This window comes from Elgaria multicarinata, chromosome 8 (assembly GCF_023053635.1).
Source record: "Elgaria multicarinata webbii isolate HBS135686 ecotype San Diego chromosome 8, rElgMul1.1.pri, whole genome shotgun sequence".
Lineage (NCBI taxonomy): Eukaryota > Metazoa > Chordata > Lepidosauria > Squamata > Anguidae > Elgaria > Elgaria multicarinata.
Genome location: NC_086178.1, coordinates 9,982,913 through 10,002,968, shown reverse-complemented (window position 1 = coordinate 10,002,968; position 20,056 = coordinate 9,982,913). Strand labels below are relative to the sequence as shown.

General features: G+C 46.4%; 1 protein-coding gene across 1 annotated transcript in view; it reads left to right on the top strand.

The window, feature by feature from the left end:
• The first annotated feature begins 16,205 nt into the window (after nucleotides 1–16,205).
• LOC134402399 (cytochrome P450 2J5-like) overlaps nucleotides 16,206–20,056 on the top strand; it is a 44,809-nt gene continuing 40,958 nt past the window's right edge. Inside the window, exon 1 of the mRNA XM_063131827.1 lies at nucleotides 16,206–16,376. Coding sequence (XP_062987897.1) covers nucleotides 16,206–16,376 — 171 coding nt within the window. The remainder of the gene's footprint in view (nucleotides 16,377–20,056) is intronic.

Sequence of the window (20,056 nt, the reverse complement as noted above, 5' to 3'; positions counted from 1 at the left end):
AAAGATCATTGTAAATTTGCACTGAAGTGCCTTGAAATTGTATCAGAGCCAAAGACCTCAATTTCTTCATGACTTGCTCTTTTTTATAGTAGTTGCCAAATTTCATCAGGATAACTCTTGTTGCACCTCTGAATTTTAATCCTCCCACCCTGTGAACCCTGTCCACATCACAATCCTTTATTTCCAAATCAGGCATCATTTCTTTAAACCAACACAAAATTACTTTTCTCCACTCCTCTCCTGATATTTCAGCAAAATGTTTAATCCGAAGCGTACATCGTTGATTCTGGTCTTCTAATTAGATCAATCTTTTCTCATGGGCTTGAAACTCCAAGTTGCATTTATTTTCAAATAGCTCCTGACATTTCTCCAGTAAATTTACTCCTGCTTCCAGTAACTTTATGCTCTTGTCATTTTAAACAATCTTGCCAGCTAACTCATCCATTCTTTTCTCCGCCTTTTCCGCATGCTCATCCATTTTTTGAAAAGGGTGGCGTTATTACTGATTATGAACTGCTTGATTTCTTCCATGGTAGCTGATGCCGGTGAGATTTTTTAGAGCAGGGGAAATATGCAGGTTGCTTACCTGTAACTGTAGTTCTTCGAGTGGTCATCTATGCATTCACACATATGGGCTTTGCGCCTGCGCAGAGACCAGACCGGAACCTTCTATAGCTGAGTGGAACGTTTTTGGCGGGAACCCCTCCCCCACGCTACCGTGCATGTCCATGGGGTTCCCGCCCTTACCTCAGTTTACAGGAGTCCGACATTGTGCCCCCATAAACATGAGTGTAAATAAAATACAAGTACATTCCACATATAACTGTGTCATTTATAAGTCTCACACCACCAAGTGGGGATGGTGGGTGGGTTGTGTGAATGCATAGATGACCACTCGAAGAACTACAGTTACAGGTAAGCAACCTGCATTTCTTCTTCGTGGTCTCTATGCATCACACATATGGGCGAGTAGCAAGCTGACATATATTTGGAGGTGGGTTGGTGCATCATCTGAAGATCTCCGAGAGCACTGTCCTTCAAATGAGCAGTCCTGCCTCGCACGGGTGCCCAAACTGTAGTGCCTAACAAACGTGGATGGAGTGGACCACGTTGCAGCTCTACAGACTTCTGTCAAAGGAACACCTTTGCCGAAAACCACAGATGTTGTGACGGCTCTGGTAGAATGAGCTGTCACAGGTTTCACCAGTTCTAGTTTAGAGATAGAGTAGGCAAGTTCAATTGTCTCTACAATCCAGCGTGACAGACGCCGGTATGAAACAGGGAGTCCCTTATAAAGCTCCCCATAACAAATAAACAATTGCTTTGTTTTTCTAAAATTCCCTGTCCTAGCCTTGTAAAAGGCAAGAGTTCTCCTTACATCAAGTGTATGTAAAGCAGACTCTACAGGTGATGTAGGATTCGGAAAGAAAGCTGGTAGAGTGATATATTGGGACAGATGAAAAGTTGACACTACCTTAGGCAAGAAGGCAGGGTCTGTGCGTAACACAACCTTATCTTTGTGAAAGATAGTGTAAGGAGCAACTATCTTGAGAGCTCTAAGCTCACTTGCACGTCTAGCAAAAGTGATGGCTACTAAAAAGACAGTATTGAATGTTAGAAGCCTAAGGTCAGATAAGGCCATGGGCTCGAAGGGCTTCTTTGTCAATGCCTGTAACACCACCGATAGGCTCCATGGTGGAACGATACTCTTTACTGTCGGTATCATATTTTTAAGCCCTTTTAAAAATCTCCCTGATGTTGGATGCACAAAAGGTGTAAAACCAATCATGCCTCGATGAAAGACGTAATAGCTGCTAAGTGAACTCTGATGGAAGTGAGTTCGAGTCCCTGCTGATAAAGTGTCAGTAGGTATTTGAGGATTAACGCTAAAGGGCAAGATTCAGGTGCTTGATCGTTTTCCAAGGCAAAAGTTTGAAATCTTTGCCACTTTGCCGCATAAGATTTTCTTGTTGAAGGCTTTAGTGATGCCAAAAATATATGGTCTACAGATAAATCTTTGATACGAGAGGAGGAGTGGATGATTTCCTCCATGCCATCATCTTGAGGGTCGACGGGTTTGCGTGTCGAACCCTGCCCTGGTGTCGAGACAACAGTGTCGGTATCGGCGGGAGTCTGATGTAATTCCCGTCCGACAGTCGAAGGGCGTGGAGAACCACGTCTGTCGAGGCCACTACGGTGTGATAAGGATGCAGTCCGACCTGTCCGACTGGATTTTGGCCAGCACCTTCGTCAACAGTGGAAACAGAGGAAAGATGTAAAGAAGATTTCCTTTCCAGGTTCTGGTGAAAGCATCTCCTAGCGAGTGCTTTCCTCTTCCTGCTCTGCTGCAGAACCTGGAACAAGCTGCGTTTTCTTCGGTAGCGAAGACATCGACAGCAGGGAGGCTCCAGTACCGAAAGAGAACGTCTCTTACTTCGGTATCGAGCTCCCATTCGTGGTCGACGTGGAAAGACCTGCTGAGGGCGTCCGCGATGATGTTTTCATTGCCCGCTACATGGGTCGCCGTCAGGTGAGTATTTCTCTTTATGCACCAGTTCCAAATCCTGAGTGCCGATCGATTCAGAGGATGAGACCTTGTCCCACCTTGTCTGTTGATGTACGCCACTACTGTGGTGTTGTCTGTTGCGATCAGGACGATTCAGCCTTCGATCAATTGTGAAAAGTTCTTATTGCATTCTCCACCGCTAGCAGTTCTAGGTGGTAGATATGATGTTCCCTCTGGGAAAGAGGCCAACGGCCCTGAGTTGTGAGGGAGTCGCAGTGTGCTCCCCATCCGATCAACGATGCATCCGTCGTGATCGTTACCGAAGGAGTGTTTCGAAGATCGAAAGTTCTTAAAACTCAGGCTTACAATATTCTCATTCTGAGTCTTGCAAACCTGATGACTGCATCAAGCCTAATAGTCTCTGAATTGTCCATGCCGAAACTTTTCGGCGGCTCTCGGTATCGATGGCTAACTGCTGTAAGGTGTTCGCTCTGGTCGACGGTAAGTATGCTCTCACATCTCGAGACGACAGAGTTACCCCTATAAAGTCGAGCTTCTGATGTGGGGTCAAGATGGATTTCTCCTCGTTGACCCACAAACCCAACAAGTCCAACAGGTTGAGGGTGATTGAAATGTCCTTCTGGAGCGTGCAACTGCTGTCCGCTACCAGAAGCCAATCGTCCAAGTGTAGGAGCTGCAGAATAAAAGTAACCGTTGTCATACGGAACTTCCTTGGAATGATAAATTTGTTTAACTGCTTTAAGTCCATGATCGGCCGAAGACCTCATATTTCTTCGGGACCGTGAAGTAGCGCGAGAAAAAACCCTGGTTGAGTTCCTCTGCGGGTACGGGAGAGATGGCTCTCTTCGATAGCAGAGGTCTGTACCTCCGGAAGCAGAGGAAGGGATGGCGCCGTTACTTTCACCCCCGAAGAAGGAGGAAGGACATCGAGCTCGATGGCATACCCCGAGTTGATGATAGTGAGCACGCAGGAGTCTGATGTCATTGACTCCCATTGATGGTAATGGGGTGCTAGGCAGTTCGCAAAGAGAGGTGGACGTGGGACAAAGAAGTCAAAGTCGCTGCTTCTTGGTGAAGTCAGGCTGACGCTTGTCTTGTTGAAATGTAGACTGATATGGCCGCTTACTCTGGAGTTGTTGTTGTTGTTGCTGCTTCTGTTGGCTTTGATAGTAGGGCCGCTGCTGTTGTTGTTGAGCAGGCGGTCTTGTTCACCGTCTCAGCTTGTATTGGGCAGGCTGAGCAGAGAAACTTATTTTCTTGGCTGTTGTGCAAGCCTTGTATATAGAGTCCAAGGTCTTGTCCGTCTTGCTATTAAACAAGCCCTCGCCATCGTAAGGCATGTTCTCAATCCTGGCTTTGGTGTCATGAGCCAGATTAGCGGAGTGGAGCCAAGCATGTCTCCTCAAGGACACGGATCCCATCATCGACTTGGAATGGCAGTCAACTTGGTGTCGCGCTGTCGACACTTGTTGCCTGGCCATGGCTGAAGCTTCACTTTGGAAGACTCATGCCCGCTCTTTTTTGTCCTCTGGGAGATGTTCACCTAGTGATCCTATTTTCTCCCAGAGGAAGAGCTGGTATCGTGCCATGGTAGCCTCGTAGGCTGATGCCCAAAGAAGCAGAGGAGTAAATCCTCCGGCCCGTAAGGTCCAACTTTCTGCCCTCTCTGTCCATGGGTGCAGAATGTGCCTTCTGTGAGCGGCCTTGAGCCGACTCCCTACGATCGAATTAGGTTTGGGATGTTGGACCAGAAACTGTACATTTTCTTGTTAGACTCGATAGAGGGTCTCTAGCCTTTACGATGTGGCTTGAGACATAGCCGGTGTTTTCCAGAATAATTGAGCCATTTGCTTTAAAGCATGTGGTGCTGGATCACCAGTCCTAATGCCTGAGCCATTCTAAGCATATGGTCAGAAGATCTGACCATATCGTCGGAAGGGGAAGAAGGGTCGTTGTCATGAACCTCATCTTATGGTGAAGGCATCGATGGAGTAGCCGACAACCCCAATTCAGAATCCGATGAATAATTTTCTTCAGGCAAGGATACTGTAACCACCTGGAGGCATACATGCTCCGTCGGTATCGTGGTAACCGCGGCAGTCGATGCCGATGGCTGTGTACGGTGTCGAGGCGTCGACACCGTGGACATTGGTGGGCGGGCGGTGGAGGCAGCGGTAGATGACACATGCTCCGTCGGTATCGTGGTAACCGCGGTAGTCGATGCCGATGGCTGCGTATGGTGTCGAGGCGACACCGTGGACATTGGTGGGCGGACGGTGGAGGCAGCGGTAGATGACACACCCTCGATGTAAGCGAAGGGTGCGCATAATACTCTTCTTGAGGGTACTGGTGGTCACCCTGGAAGTGGGCGATATCGATCCCATTCCGAAGGCGGTAGAGGGATTAGTCCCTGAACCTCTCACGGCCTGGTAGGCTCTCGGAAAGAGGCCGCTGAAACCGAATCCCGCAACTCGCCCTCCGATAGACTGGGAGGGTGCGTCGGTACCGTAGCCATCGGTAGCGGCTGGAATCTCGATACCGAGGGAGGCCTCGGTATCGAAGCGGTCGGTATGGCAGGAGGAGTAGAGTGACTCCTAGCCGGTTCCGCCGCTCCATTTCCGAAGAAGATTTGGGAGTCCGGGCCTTTTTTGGAGATTTTCCTGGCCACGGGACTCACCAGTGACCGTCCAGGCGTTAGGGGTATCTGAGCCCTATTAGCCGCTCTGGAATATTCAGGCACCTCAGTGCAACGGTCATCAACGGACTTACTGGCTGCCGTTTTGTCCATCATCGAAGATTTGGGAGCCCGGGCCTTTTTTTTTGGAGATTTTCCTGGCCGCGGAACTCGCCAGTGACCGTCCAGGCGTTAGGGGTATCTGAGCCCTATTAGCCGCTCTGGAATTCTCAGGCACCTCAGTGCAACGGTCATCAACGGACTTACTGGCTGCCGTTTTGTCGATCGTCGAAGATTTGGGAGCCCGGGCCTTTTTTGGAGATTTTCCTGGCCACGGAACTCACCATTGACCGTCCAGGCGTTAGGGGTATCTGAGCCCTATTAGCCGCTCTGGAATTCTCAGGCACCTCAGTGCAACGGTCATCAACGGTCTTACTGGCTGCCGTTTTGTCGGTAACGGACTTACTCACTGCCGTTTTGTCGGTAACGGACTTACTGACTGCCGTTTTATCCATAGTAGGAGCCTCCGTGGCTCTGAGAGCTTTTTCCCCCCAAGATGGAGGGAGGTTGTCAGCTCTGCTTTTCCTCGTTTGTTTTGTAAACGACATGCAATGATGGCAGGCCTCAACGATATGGCCTTAGCACAAACAAAGGACACAGAGGGAGTGTCCGTCAATAGGTGGAAGCTTGGCCCCACACTTCACACACTTCGTAAACGGGGCTTCAACTGCCATACAGGCCTCACGCGACCGAAGTCGCTGAGGAAAACTATCTACAATAATTTTTTTTTTTTTTTAATATAAGAAAAGTAGTAAGAAGAGTCTTAGAAAAAGATTGAAAAACGAAGAAGATCGTAAAAGAGAGAATAAAGTTAATAAGAAAAACGCTAGAGGTTCGGTTAAACAGGTCTGTGCACAATGGCGGACGAAGAAGAACTGAGGTAAGGGCGGGAACCCCATGGACATGCACGGTAGCGTGGGGGAGGGGTTCCCGCCAAAAACGTTCCACTCAGCTATAGAAGGTTCCGGTCTGGTCTCTGCGCAGGCGCAAAGCCCATATGTGTGATGCATAGAGACCACGAAGAAGAACCAGTATTATTTGGGAAAATGAAAGAAAATACTTTCCCCTAGAGTATTTACACTATTCCACTATTCTATAGAGCCACCTAGAGATTAAGTGGTTGGAAAGCAAGAAAAGAAACTCTCTTCATGTAGAACTTGGACCTCAATTCTGCAGCAAACTGGAAAACAGATACAATAGATTAGCAACCAATTAACAGCCTCCTGTAGAAAAGTTCTAACAGAAGGAGGAAATGAGGAAAGTGATAGACAGGGTGGCATAGAGGCTGTGAGGAAACAGAATACTAAACAGAGGAAGGAAAGCTGAAGGAAGTCAGAAGAAAGCAGAAAGCTGAGATTGCACATGATGCTAGAGGGCAAATGGAACAGGGAAGGAAAGCGGGGATATGGACCATCACTGTGAAGACTTAGCAGTTGGTCATGGGATATCATATTAGGGAAGTGACTTTTATTGAAAAGGCGGAGCAACCGTGAGCACCAGCAAAGAGTATAAGTAGAAAAATCAAACCTATGCACATTTAACCCAAAATAAGTATTACTGAGTTCAGTAGGGCTTACACCCAAGTAAGTGTATATAGGACTGTAACTGTAGTAAATGCATACATAGATTTACTTCCCCCTTAGTGTCTGGCTTCTAATGGCTCATGTCTGAGGGTGGCTGGTTCCTCCTCCTTTTACCTTCAGCCTCTGAGGCTCTATCTTCTGCAGTTGCTGCTGTTGCTGCTATTGTACTTGCTGCTGCCTCTGCTGCACCTCCCTCAGCTTTGAGAGCCCTTGTGGGTGCTGTACTGGGGGATGCTGCCAGCATTGGCGCCTTCCTTGTTCCCACACCTCTCAGTGGTGAAATCCCAGGTTGCCAGTAAGTCGCCTCTTGCTGAACCATCTCAGCCCAGCCCTGTCTACAATTGTCTAGGTCAGAAGAACATCATCATCATCATCATCATCATCTCCTCTTTGACCACAAAGAGTAAATGGTAAAATCACAGTATCAAAGAAAATGGCCTTGAAATGTTTTTAGAAGAATATCAGTGATCAAATCCTGAAGAACCATGTTAGGGTGTTGCAACACAATGCAGGTGTTATGCCTCACCTTGGGAAAGATTCTTTCTCAGAGGAAGAGGATGAGGGCCAGTTAGCTGTGTTGCAGATGGAACCAGATAGGGAGCTGGAAGATCCAACAGCTGAGCTGTCAGAGTTACAAGCAGCTGTGGCGCAACTTGAGATGTCCAGCCACAGTCCTGGAATACCACAGCTATCAGAGACAAAGCTGGTGATCATAAATCCAATACAGTGGTGCAGGAGTAGAAGGCTGGAACAGAAACAGGAAAGGGCCAGAGGTCATAGGGAGCAGCAGTTAAATAACTCACATGGCATTGATGAGGCAGCTGAGCTAGATTAACAGCAGGCCATAAATAAGCCTCAAGCCAGCCTCATGTGCATGAAGAGAAACTGTTTGGCTCTTTTGCACGGCTCCCTGCAACAACCCGGACTGGCTCGGCATTTGGCTTCTCGATGTCCTGGCACCTGACCTTTGGCTTGACTCGATGATGGCATTTGGCTTCACAACCTTTTGGCTCCTGACTCTTGGAATTGACTGGATGACATTTTGGACTCTGTTTGGGTATTGATGCTTTGTGGAACAAGACAGTATTGTCTTCAGCCCTGCCTTTTAGGCACCCATGGAGGCTACCGGCCAGGACGTTCAGGTTCTGCAGAACCAAGTAGCACAGTTGGCAGCCTCTTCACAAACCCTGCAGACCCAGCTAGGACAGGTGCAAGCAATGCCACCACCTCCAAAGCGCAAGTGCCCAGTAGCCCCAACTGAGAAATTTGATGGGAACCCTGACCAGTTCCCTGTATTCTTGGCACAAAGTGAATTATATACATTGAACCCATGCAGTTGAGGGGGACTTGACCTCGGCTGACCCCTGAAGAGAAGTATTGACAATGACAGCCAGGGCTCTGCTTATTTTATGGCCAAGCCAGGCACTTTACCAGGAACTGCCTGGACAAGAAAGCAAGACCTATGTGGCCGGAAAACTACCAACCCCAGACCTAGGGGGGCTGTCTGGTCTGGGGCAGTGGAGTTTGATTTCTGATTAAGAGCCCAAGGAGATAGCAAAGCAGCCCTTTATCGTATCAGCTACCTTGGGGGCCAGCAACACCCCACCGCTGCAGATAGGGGTCATGGTGGACTCTGGAGAGTCAAGCAACTTTATGGATGCAGGATTTGCTGACTGTCAACAGATTCCCACACGACCACTAGAGGTGCCTCATCCAGTGTAAACCATCAATGGACGCCTTCTTTGTTCAGGCCCCATCACAGAGGAGACACTGCTAGTGACAGTGAACATACATGGGCACACAGAGCAACTGATGTTTTACATTGCAATTGTCCCCAATTTCCCAGTGGTTCTGGGGATGCCATGGCTGATTCTTCATGATTCTAGGATCTTCTGGACCTGGAGGGAGGTTCTATTCACATACGATTATTGCCAGGAACATTGTTTGGCTGAACAAGCATGGGGAACAGTGGATGCCAAACCCCCAGCAACCACTCACCTATTGCTTCTTAAATAGGAGTGTGCACGGACCCCCCCCCCCCCGCTCCACCCCGTGGGCCGATCCAAAAATTTCAGATCGGCCTGCGCCGCTCTGACCATAGTCCGCTCCTCTTTGCCGCGGAGCTCCAGCTCCGAATTGGAGCTCTGCAGTGGAGGGGAGTGGTGCCAGATACGGCCCCCCTCCCTCCTCTCCCTTACCTGCAGAGCCTGGTAAGGGACCAAGGGGGAGGGGGGCCTTACCTGCATCCATCCGTGGTCCCTCGGCTTCTTCAATTGAGCCTGTGGCTCAACCAGGAAGTCACTTGCGGCCTAGACTTCCTGGTTGAGCCACGGGCTCAATTGAAGAAGCCAAAGGACCATGGACGGACGCAGGTAAGGAAGAGGACAGAGGGGGGTTTACCGGGCCCTGCCGCTGTTGCCGCATGGGCGACAGCAGCAGGGCCTGGTAAACCCCACTTACCTTTCTTGCGAAGCTCCGGATCGAGGCGAAGGATCCACCTCGATCCCCTTTGCAAAGCTCCGCTGGCCCCCCCAATCATCTTCGCCTCCACTTTAAGGGGAGGCGAAGCACCCCGCTCTGCTTCTAATTCACCAGTCCGATTAGAAGCGGAGCACATCCCTACTCTTAAATACCAGGAGTTCCAGGATGTTTTCAATGAACAAGAGGCAGATTGACTGCCTCCACATCAGTCCTATGACTGTTCCATAGACTTGATCTCCGGGGCCCAGATTCCACGTGGCCAGATCAAAAACTTCTCTGAGCCAGAGGTGGCAGCTCTGCAGGATTTCTTGGAAAAGAACCTCGGAGGGGGAGGGTCATACATCCCTTCACCTTGCCTGCTGGAGCTCCCATGCTGTTTGTAAAAAAGCAAATCAGGTGAGCTGTGCTTATGCCATGATTACAGGGCATTGAACAAGGTCACCATCCACAACTGGTACCCCCTGCCACTCATTCCTGAACTCCTTTAATGGCTCCAAATGGCCAAAGTTTTCACTAAGCTGGATTTAAGGGGGGGGGATCTTCCAACATTTCACGTATGATATTTTTCACTAGGGCTGTGCAGGGACCCCCTGATCCACTCTGGATCCCGATCCTGACCTTCTGGATTGGGTCTGAACCACTCTGGATTGATCTAGACCTCTTCTGAACTGATCTGGATCCAAAGTGAGATCTACAGGTCCGGATTTTCCCCATAGACTTACATTGGAAAATAGAAATGCCTATAACTTTTTTTATTTTTCAAGATACACACATGTAACTGGGCACCAAAATAGCATCTAAATAGATCCTTAGTCATACCAATTTTGAAGCAAATCGAATCATCCCCTGATTTTTAGAGAATTTTTAAAATTCCCCCATTTACAAAACTGCATTCAACTCCATCATTTTTCAAGATACACACATGTAACTGGGCACCATGATAGCTTCCCCATAGGACCTTAGGCATAGCCACTTTGAAAGAAATTGGATCATGCCCTGATTTTTAGTGATTTTTTAAAGTTAAACCTCAACCACAATATCCTTCAGAAATAAAGTGTATTGGAAAGGAGATAATGAAAGTGCATCTCAAGACAAGAGCACTTCAAAGGGAACACAGCGTTCCCTTTCCACTGTGTTCCCTTTGAAGTGCTAATGTTGTCCAGAGATGCACTTTCATTATCTCCATCTCTCTTCTCCCAATAGTAATTATCTAACATGGAGTCTAAGGCAATTTCAGTCCCCATCCAACCCAGAAATCATATGTGTTATGATAATGTATGGCATGGGTCCTATGCCATCCAAAAATGCTAATAGCTGGCTCACTACTTCGCTCCTGATTACCACCACAACAAAATAAGTTAGATCAAAATTAGAATTTGATCTATGACTTGCATTTTGAGATGGATGCAAATAACAACATAATTATAGCTTCTTTGAAATGAACAAGAAAAGCTCCACCCCAAGGTGAAGTAGTAATTATAGTTGATTACTACACACCCACTGAACTTAAATAAACTATTAAGAACATTATGATGTGCGCCATGTTGGAGATTACTGATCTATGCACATGTGCTTGCAACTCTCTTTGCATAGCTGAGAGTGCAAGGAGGCAAAAGAGAAAAGTCCCTTGAAATAAAAGAGATAGGACTCACTTATCCATGATGCCACCAATCTAGAAGGCTTTGGACAGATCATAGTGGATATGGCTATCAATGGCTTTCTTCTGAATACCTTTCTCTACCTGTGTAGAGAGCTACACAGGGAGAGGGTTATTGCCCTCATGTCCTGCTTGTGGGCCATTCAGAAGCATCTGGTTGGCAACAGTGGGGAAAAAAGATGATGAACTACATAGATCTTTTCACTGATTCAGCAGGACTCTTCTTAGTTTCATATATATTTCATCAACATGTGGTACATTGATTTTTCTGAAAGTCTGTGGCACCCCCCCACACACAAATGGCCCCGTGTTAGCTTTGAGCAGAATTATTAGGGATGTGCTCCGCTCCGCTTAGAATTGGAGAATCAGAAGCAAATTGGCCTGATCTGCCTTGCCCAGAAGTGGAGTAGAAGCGAACTAGGGTCCTGGAGAAGCATGGCGAAGAGAAGCAGCCATAGGAGAAGCGCTTCTCTTTTCGCGGAGCAATCCGCCCGCCATTTTGGATAATTTCGCCCATAGGATTGAATTGAGGAAAAGATTAGGGGATAACTGTGTTGTTTTTAAAGCTATCTTTCTGAAATTTCGTGTGCTTAGAGAGTCGTGGCTGGGGGTCATTTTGAGCCTACTCTCAGCACTCTGTGTGGTGCGGTTCGCTTGCTATATTTTTTTTTTAAATAGGGTAAAAAAAAAGCAGGAGAGGTACCTTTTTGAAGTGCTGAGAGGCAAATTGAACTCCCAATCCTGATGAGAAGTGATGACCTCATGAAGCATCCTCCAATCCCAGCGTTGGAGGGGGGAATAAGGCATAGCCACCCTGAGAGCTTTCTGCTTTCTGTCTCTTTTGGGGTTGGCGTTCGTGGAGAAAGGAGTTAGTTATAGATGCTGCTGCTGTGTTTGGAGTTGGAGGAGATTAGATTAGGATTTAGGTTGGGTTGTGTGTGTTTTTGTTTGCTTGTTTCTGACTGTTTGCTTAGTTTGCTCTGCGTTTTTCCCTTACTGTGATTTTATATAAACTTTATTTTTAATTTTGGAGTGTTTGTTTGTTTGTTTGGTTCCCCCCCTTCCCCCTCTTAAAGCCTGACTGTGTTTCATCTTCCTTCTTTCTTCTATATAAAAAAAATACAAAAAAATACCAAAAAAATTTATTCTCTATTTCTTCTCTCTCTCTCTCTTTCTCTGTCTCTCTGTGCGTGTGTATGTGTGTGTTACTTGGACTGTGTGTGTGACTGTGTGTTATTGTGTGAGTGTGCTGTGTGCACTGCTTGTGAAGTGCAAAAAAAGCCAATACAGTTTGAGCATTTCAAATCCAGTTTGGGTAAAGCATACACACTTGTCCCATTTCCCCAAATATATATTATTATTATTATTAGTAGTAGTAGTAGTAGTGTTATATTATTATCATCATGAGAAGAGGGAGAAGGCGCACGTCTGGCTAGGCATGCTGAAAGCAGTGGTGGTCAAGGGAAGGCTCAGGCTGGCACCAGTAAGCAGGCTGCTTCTCCTGCTGTGAAAATCAAACGGGCAAGTCCGTGGTGGGGCATCTGCCGGGACTGACTCCCCCATACTAGATCTATGGCGTATCTCTGCCTGGCTCTCTGCCCGCCTGTCCCCCTCCTCTGTGACCGCCTCGCAGGGATGGTTTGCAATGCATGACTTACTGCTGGCTTTGAAACAAACCATCCTTGCCTCACTTCCTTATGCCCCCAGAAATGCCTGATGCCTGCCTACCTGCCTTCCCCCCAGGGTGCTGCTGTGGTGGGGCATCTGCCGGGACTGACTCCCCCATACTAGATCTATGGCGTATCTCTGCCTGGCTCTCTGCCTGCCTGTCCTCCTCCTCTGTGACCGCATTGCAGGGATGGTTTGTGTGTGTCTTGCTTTGTCTCAGGGGACAAGTCCTTCCTGTGCTCATTTAGACTTTTTGAAGTTCCAAATTAATTTTTCAAGTGTGGAAGAAGATTCATATTTAGGGTTATCTACTCCCCAATTCATGGCATGTTGGGATTTCCTTTGAAATGGCCCCATTGAGCTGTCTGCAGCTTTAAATCCCTGAGATACTGGGGTGTCCAATTTTCAAAAATTCCCCCAAAATCGGGGGGGGGCTTGGATTGGCATGCATGTGTATACTTGCATGAGGTGTCATGGTGCCGAACTTGAGGTTTCTAACTTGAAAATTGACAGAGATATAGAAGGGGGTGTGTGAATTGGGGTTAGGGGTGCTGCGTTAGAGGTTAAAGCCCCCCCCCAAATCAGGAGATGATGGAATTTGCTTGAAACTTGCCATGAATGCGGATGTGCCTGCTTCCAAGTTTTTATCTGTCAAAATGTCGGAGACCAGTCCATGTCTGAAAATGGGTTGACATGATCGCGCCCAAGCATCCTCTCCCTCTGAGCAGAGCCCGGTCAGCTCCTTGGTATACACCTGAGCTGAGGGCAATGAAGCAAGAGGGGAGACGGCTAGAACGCAGGTGGAGGAAAACTCGTGCTGGGTCTGATCGAACACGGGTTAGAGCTCACTATCGAGCCTACTCTGTGGCAGTGAGGGTGGCAAAGAGGCAGTTCTTTTCCACCAGCATTGCGTCTTCTCAGTGTCGTCCGGTGGAGCTTTTCCGAGTGGTTTGTGGCTTGTTACACTCTGGGCCAGGGCGTGAGATCGTTGAACCCTCGGTAGCACGCTGTGACGAGTTTGCAAGGCACTTTGAAGATAAAGTCGCTCAGATTCGTCATGAATTAGACACCACACTTAATGCAGCACCACTAGTAGAGGTGTTCAGAGCGCTGACCAGCTCAGTTTTATTGGATGAGTTTCAGTTATTGAGGCCCGAGGATGTGGACAAGGTGCTTGGCCAAGTCCGGTCGGCCACCTGTGTGCTTGCCCCTTGCCCCTCATGTCTCATTACATCAAATAAGGATTATGTCTCATTACATTACGTCTCATGTCTCATTACATCAAATAAGGATCTCATTACATCAAATAAGCTGGGTCCAGGAGGTTGTAAATGCCTCCTTGAGAGAGGAAGTGGTGCCGGCCTCTTTAAAAGAGGCGGTAATTAGACCACTCTTGAAGAAGCCTAATCTGGACCCAGAAGATGTTAACAACTACAGGCCGGTGGCTAATATCCCTTTCCTGGGCAAGGCGCTTGAGCGGGTGGTTGCAGGACAACTCCAGGCACTCTTGAATGAAACGGATTATCCAGATCCATTTCAATCGGGTTTCAGGCCTGGTTTTGGAACGGAAACTGCCTTGGTCGCCCTGTGGGATGACCTCTGTCGGGAGAAAGACAGGGGGAGTGCGACCCTGTTGGTTCTCCTTGACCTCTCAGCGGCCTTCGATACCGTCGACCATGGTATCCTTCTGGATAGATTGTCTGAGCTGGGAGTTGGAGGTACTGCGTTGCAGTGGTTCCGCTCCTACTTGGATGGCCGATTCCAGAAGGTGGTGCTGGGGGATTATTGCTCTGTGCCGTGGCTCCTAAGCCATGGGGTTCTGCAGGGTTCTATTTTATCCCCTATGCTGTTTAACATATACATGAAGCCGCTGGGGGAGGTTATCCAGAGATGTGGACTGAGATGTCATCAATATGCGGATGATACCCAGCTCTACATTTCCTTTTCATCAAACCCAGGTGAGGCAGTGACTGTTCTGAACCAGTGCCTGGGCACGGTAATGGACTGGATGAGGGCTAACAAACTGAGACTCAATCCAGACAAGACGGAGGTACTGTTGCGTGTGGTTCATCTGTCCGGCGAGGTGATGTTTGCCCTGTCCTGGACGGGGTTGCACTCTCCCTAAAGGATCGGGTCCGTAGTTTGGGGGTGCTCTTGGATCCAGAACTGTCACTTGAGGCACAGGTGAACTCAGTGGCAAAGAGCACCTTTTATCAACAGGTTGATATACCAACTACGCCCTTATCTGGACAGAGATAGCCTAGCTACAGTTATCCATGCTCTGATAACCTCTCGTTTGGATTAATGCAATGCGTTATACATGGGGCTGCCTTTGAAAATGGTCCGGAAGCTTCAGCTGGTACAAAACGGGGCAGCCCATTTACTAACAGGGACTAGCTGGAGAGATCACATTACGCCAGTCCTTTTACAACTTCATTGGCTGCCAGTCCAGGTCCGGGCCCAATTCAAAGTGCTGGTATTGACATTCAAAGCCCTAAACAGTTTGGGGCCAGGTTATCTGAAGGAACGCCTCCTCCCATATGTACCTGCCCAGAGCTTAAGATCATCTACTGGGGCCCTTCTCCGTGAGCCCCTGCCAAAGGAAGTGAGGCAGGTGGCTACTAGGAGGAGGGCTTTCTCCGCTGTGGCACCCCGGTTATGGAATGAGTTCCCCAGATAGGTCTGCCTGGTGCCTACACTGTACTCCTTTCGTTGCCAGCTGAAGACCTTTTTATTCACTCAGTATTTTAACACTTAATTTTAACTTCAATTTAAATTTTACTGTTTTAACTCTGTATTTTAATTTTATATCAATTTTGCTGTGTGGTTTTATCCTGGTTGTGCTTTTTATACTGTATTTTTTATTTGTGCTTTTAACTTGTTGGTTGTTTTATTATGGTTTTAATTTTTGTGAACCACCCAGAGAGCTTCGGCTATTGGGCAGTATAAAAATGTAATAAATAAATAAATGGGGTGTCTGATTTTAAAAATTCCCCAAAAATCAGGGGAGGCTTGGATTGGCTCGAGGCTTGGCATGCATGTGTATACATGCATGAGGTGTCATGGTGCTGAATTTGAGGTTTCTAACCTTCACAGAAAAAAAGTTGTAGGATTTTTTGGATTTCAATGCAAGCCTATGGGGGGGAAAGCAGAGCTCCAATCTGGATCCGGAGCTTCGCAGCAAACTGGAGTGGACTATAGGCAGAGCAGACCCGATCCGGAAGTTGCGGATCTGGAAGAGAAGCAGATCGGGGGTCCGTGCACACCCCTAAGAATTATACTGGCACCTCTAATTAAACACTTCTTCCAGTTATTAGAGTGACACATATCTGAATTAGCCATGATGCAAAATACACCATGTGACTGTGAGCTTATCTATGTAGAAGAGATTATGCTTGGGTGTTGTTGGTTTTTTTGTAATTGGAGAATATAAATAGATGTTAACAGAGAAAGAAAGTAGTGGCAACATCTCTAAGGAAGGCAAAAGGCCATCAGGGAAAGTGAATTTAACATACCCAAACATCTTAGCAACAAGAAGAAAAAGAAGGCAGGAGAATGATGAGGATATGGACATTTTTGATTGCTGGGCTGGTGGCTCTTTTAATTCTTCACTTCTTGAAACAACTCTGGTCAGGCAGACACTACCCCCCTGGGCCTTTTCTACTACCTGTCATTGGAAGCATATGGCGAATTGGAATTAGTATTTCTGAAGATTTTCTCATTAAGGTACTACTTTCCAAATAATTTATCAATACTTCATTAAGATGAAGAGAATTTTGAATTCTTTACTTTCAGTGGTGAATTGTTTTAATAAAATATTGCAGAGCAAATGTGACATGAAAAAATATTTTAATATTATTCTTAAGCTTATATATATATATATATATATATATATTTCAAAGTCAGGAGTAAGTTGGTTAGCCTTTTTTCACTATCTTCCTGTTGACTAATTCTCAATAAACAAACTTCATTGGAAAGCTGTTGGCACGCAGATTCCACAAATAATAAAGGTTTTCACTGTAATTCAAAGTTGAGAGTATATTTATGTCCATAAACTGTGATTTGATTTTTCTTTTTGAACTGTGCTCAGGGGAAACAACTGCTTGTTAAGGTTTATTTGTATACTACTTTTTGGGCCAAAGGTTCTCAGAGTGGTAAACAGCATATTGAAGTACAATAAAATGAAGTACAATAAAGTGAAGAATGTATGTAAACATTTGTAAACCACCCAGAGAGCATCAGCTATTGGCAGTATAGAAGTGTAGAAAGAAAAGAAAAGAACAGAAAAGAAAAAAATGTATGTGAAATATAAAAGACCTCAGGATGATGCTTATCAGTAACTATTTAAGAATATCCCTTGTCATCTAAACCACTGATAATGTTACTGGTATTATGCTATCTATGGATCCTATAGTAAATTTAACCGTACACACAATTACCAGTCCAAAGAGGATTCCACTGAATATGTATGGTTTGATTTCCAACAATGCTCATTTCTTATCTTTTCATTAAATGTCATCTTGATTCTTTGAGTTCCAGCTCTTATGCAGTCATATCTACGTGCATAAGAAGAAGCATCAGCTGGCATGGGGAGTAGGGGTGTGCACGGACCCCCGCTATAGTCCGCTCCGGTTCGCTGCGAAGTTCTGGATCCGGATTGGAGCTCCGCTTTCCCCCCATAGACTTGCATTGAAATCCAAAAAAAGCCTACAACTTTTTCTCTGTCAATGTTAGAAAACTCAAACTAAGCACAATGATAGCTTATACAAGTATACACATGCACGCCAAGCCTCAAGCAAATCCAGGCACGCCCTGATTTTGGGGGAATTTTTGAAAATCGGACATGCCATTTTCAGACATGGGATTTTCTCTGATATTTTGACAGATAAAAACTTGGAAGCAGGCACCCTCACAGATGCCATGTAGATCCACATTCATGGCAAGTTTCAAGCAAATCCCATCATCCCTTGATTTTTGGCAGGACTTTAACCTCTAAAGCATCACCCCTAACCCCAATTCACACCCCTTTTGATATCTCTGACAATTTTCATGTTAGAAATGTCAAATTAGTCACCATGACACCTCATGCATGTATACACATGCATGCCAAGCCTCAAGCAAATCCAAGCCTCCCCTGACTTTTGGGGATTTTTGAAAATCGGACACCCTAGTATCTCAGGGATTTAAAGCTGCAGACAGCTCAATAGGGCAATTTCAAAGGAAATCCCAACATGCAATGAATTGGGGAGTAGATAAACCTAAATATGAATCTTCTCCCACACTTGAAAAATTTATTTGGAACTCCAAAAAGTCTAAGTGAGCACAGGAATGTCTAATTCCCTGAGTCAAAGCAAGACACACACAAACCATCATGTAGTAGAGCCAGGCACCAGGCATGCAGAGAGGCAGGCAGAGATATGCCATAGATCTATGGGGAGCCAGTCCCGGCAGATGCCCCACCACAGCACCACCCCGGGGGCAAGGCAGGATGGCAGGCAGGCAGCAGCCATTTCTGGGGGCACAAGGAAGTGAGCCAAGGATTTTTTGTTTCAAAGCCAGCAGTAATGCATTGCAAACCAACCCTGCGAGGCGGACACAGAGGAGGAGGACTGGCAGCATGCCGGAGGCTAGTGGGCACGAACCACAAAGCCCATCATGTAGTACAGCTCCCAGGCACCAGGCGGGCAGAGGGTCAGGCAGAGATGCCATAGATCTATGGGGGAGTCAGTCCCAGCAGATACCCCACCACAGCACCACCCCGGGGGCAAGGCAGGCAGACATTTCTGAGGGCACAAGGAAGGGAGCCAAGGACTGTTTCAAAGCCAGTAATGCAAACCATCCCTGTGAGGCGGGAGCAGCACAGAGAGATGCCTTTTCTTTTGCATCCCATAACTTGGAGGCTAGGAGAATAAGAGTAAAGCTTTGTGATCCTTGCTTCAGAGTTGATTGACTGCCTTGTGATCACAGCCATTATTAAACAACAACAAAATAATAACATTAATAATAGCAGTACTAATTAATATTAATAGCAATAACAACAACAACAACAATAAGGAGTTGAACCACAATGAAAGCCTGCCTAACTTCACTGAAGAGGAAAAGCCAGGAGAGCTTGGGCTATGGGGTGTGTAAATATAAAATGTAATAAATAAACAAATAAACAAAGGAGGGGTTCAATTAAAAGCAGCGGTGTTGCTGAATAAACAAAAAGAAGATTTTTTTAAAAAAGGCTATGTCTGTCTTTTACCACTAAGAGGAAAGTGGGTGTGCACAGGAGGAGGGGGATATGCCAATTTGACTGGCCCAAAGTGAGTACCAGTCTTTAAGAAGCTAGTACCTGACACTTCAACTCATGACAGGCATTAGCTTCTCCAGTCTCCACTGGTTACTCTTTGGAGGGCTCTGAGGACCCTCCAAGGACAGGACAGTGTGTGTGCACTGGGCATGTCCACATGCCCCAGGGGACCTCATCCCCTTGCACCACATCTATTCAGTTGTTCACCAAGATTAGGGTGGGTAGCACTGCTGTGTTTCCTATCTGTTATTTATTTGCTTAGTATATGATTTCAGTTTGTGTTTGTGCATTTGGTGGGGCTACTGTTTAAAAAAACACTGGGAAAAGTCCATTCAGAGACTAATAAAGAGAGGTTTCCCAGTATCCCAAGTTACTAAGTATCCCGTTCTGCCTATCCCCCCTCCAACTTTGGGATTGGAGGATACTTCATCAGGTGATCATGACTGGGAGTTGAATCTGCCTCTCAGCACTTCAAAAAGGTACCTCTCCTGCTTTTTTACGCTATTTTTAAAAAAATTATAGGAAGCAAACCACACCACACAGAGTGCTGAAAATAGGATCAAAATGACCCCCACCCATGACTCTCTAAGCACACCAAGTTTCAAATCGATAGCTTGAAAACAAAAAAGTTATCCACTAATCTTTTCCGCAATGCAATCCAATGCGTGAAAAAATCCAAAATGGCGGGCGGATCGCTCCGCGAAAAGAGGAGCGCTCCGCTTATGGTTGCCTCTCTTCGCCATGCTTCTCTAGCCCCCCAATTTGCTTCTCCTCTGCCTCAGGAAGTGTTGAAGCTTAAGACTATCAACTATTTAACAAAATACAATTTATTGTACAAACATAGTAAAATCAATAATAAAGTTATATCCTGTAATTAGAAATGCATTTAAAAATCTCTTAGTGTGGTAGTAAAAAATACACAATTTCTAATAAAGAAACTTTTAGTATTGTGTGCTTGTGTGGGACGCACAACATCCAGATTCAAATGCAACAGAAGCAGGTAATGGCTTACCCAAAAGGTATCAGCTGTCCCTCTGTGGGCATTAGATTTTGTAACCACAGGCTTGTGTATTGTAAAAAAAAGGAAAAAGAAATATAGCTGCTGGTTTAA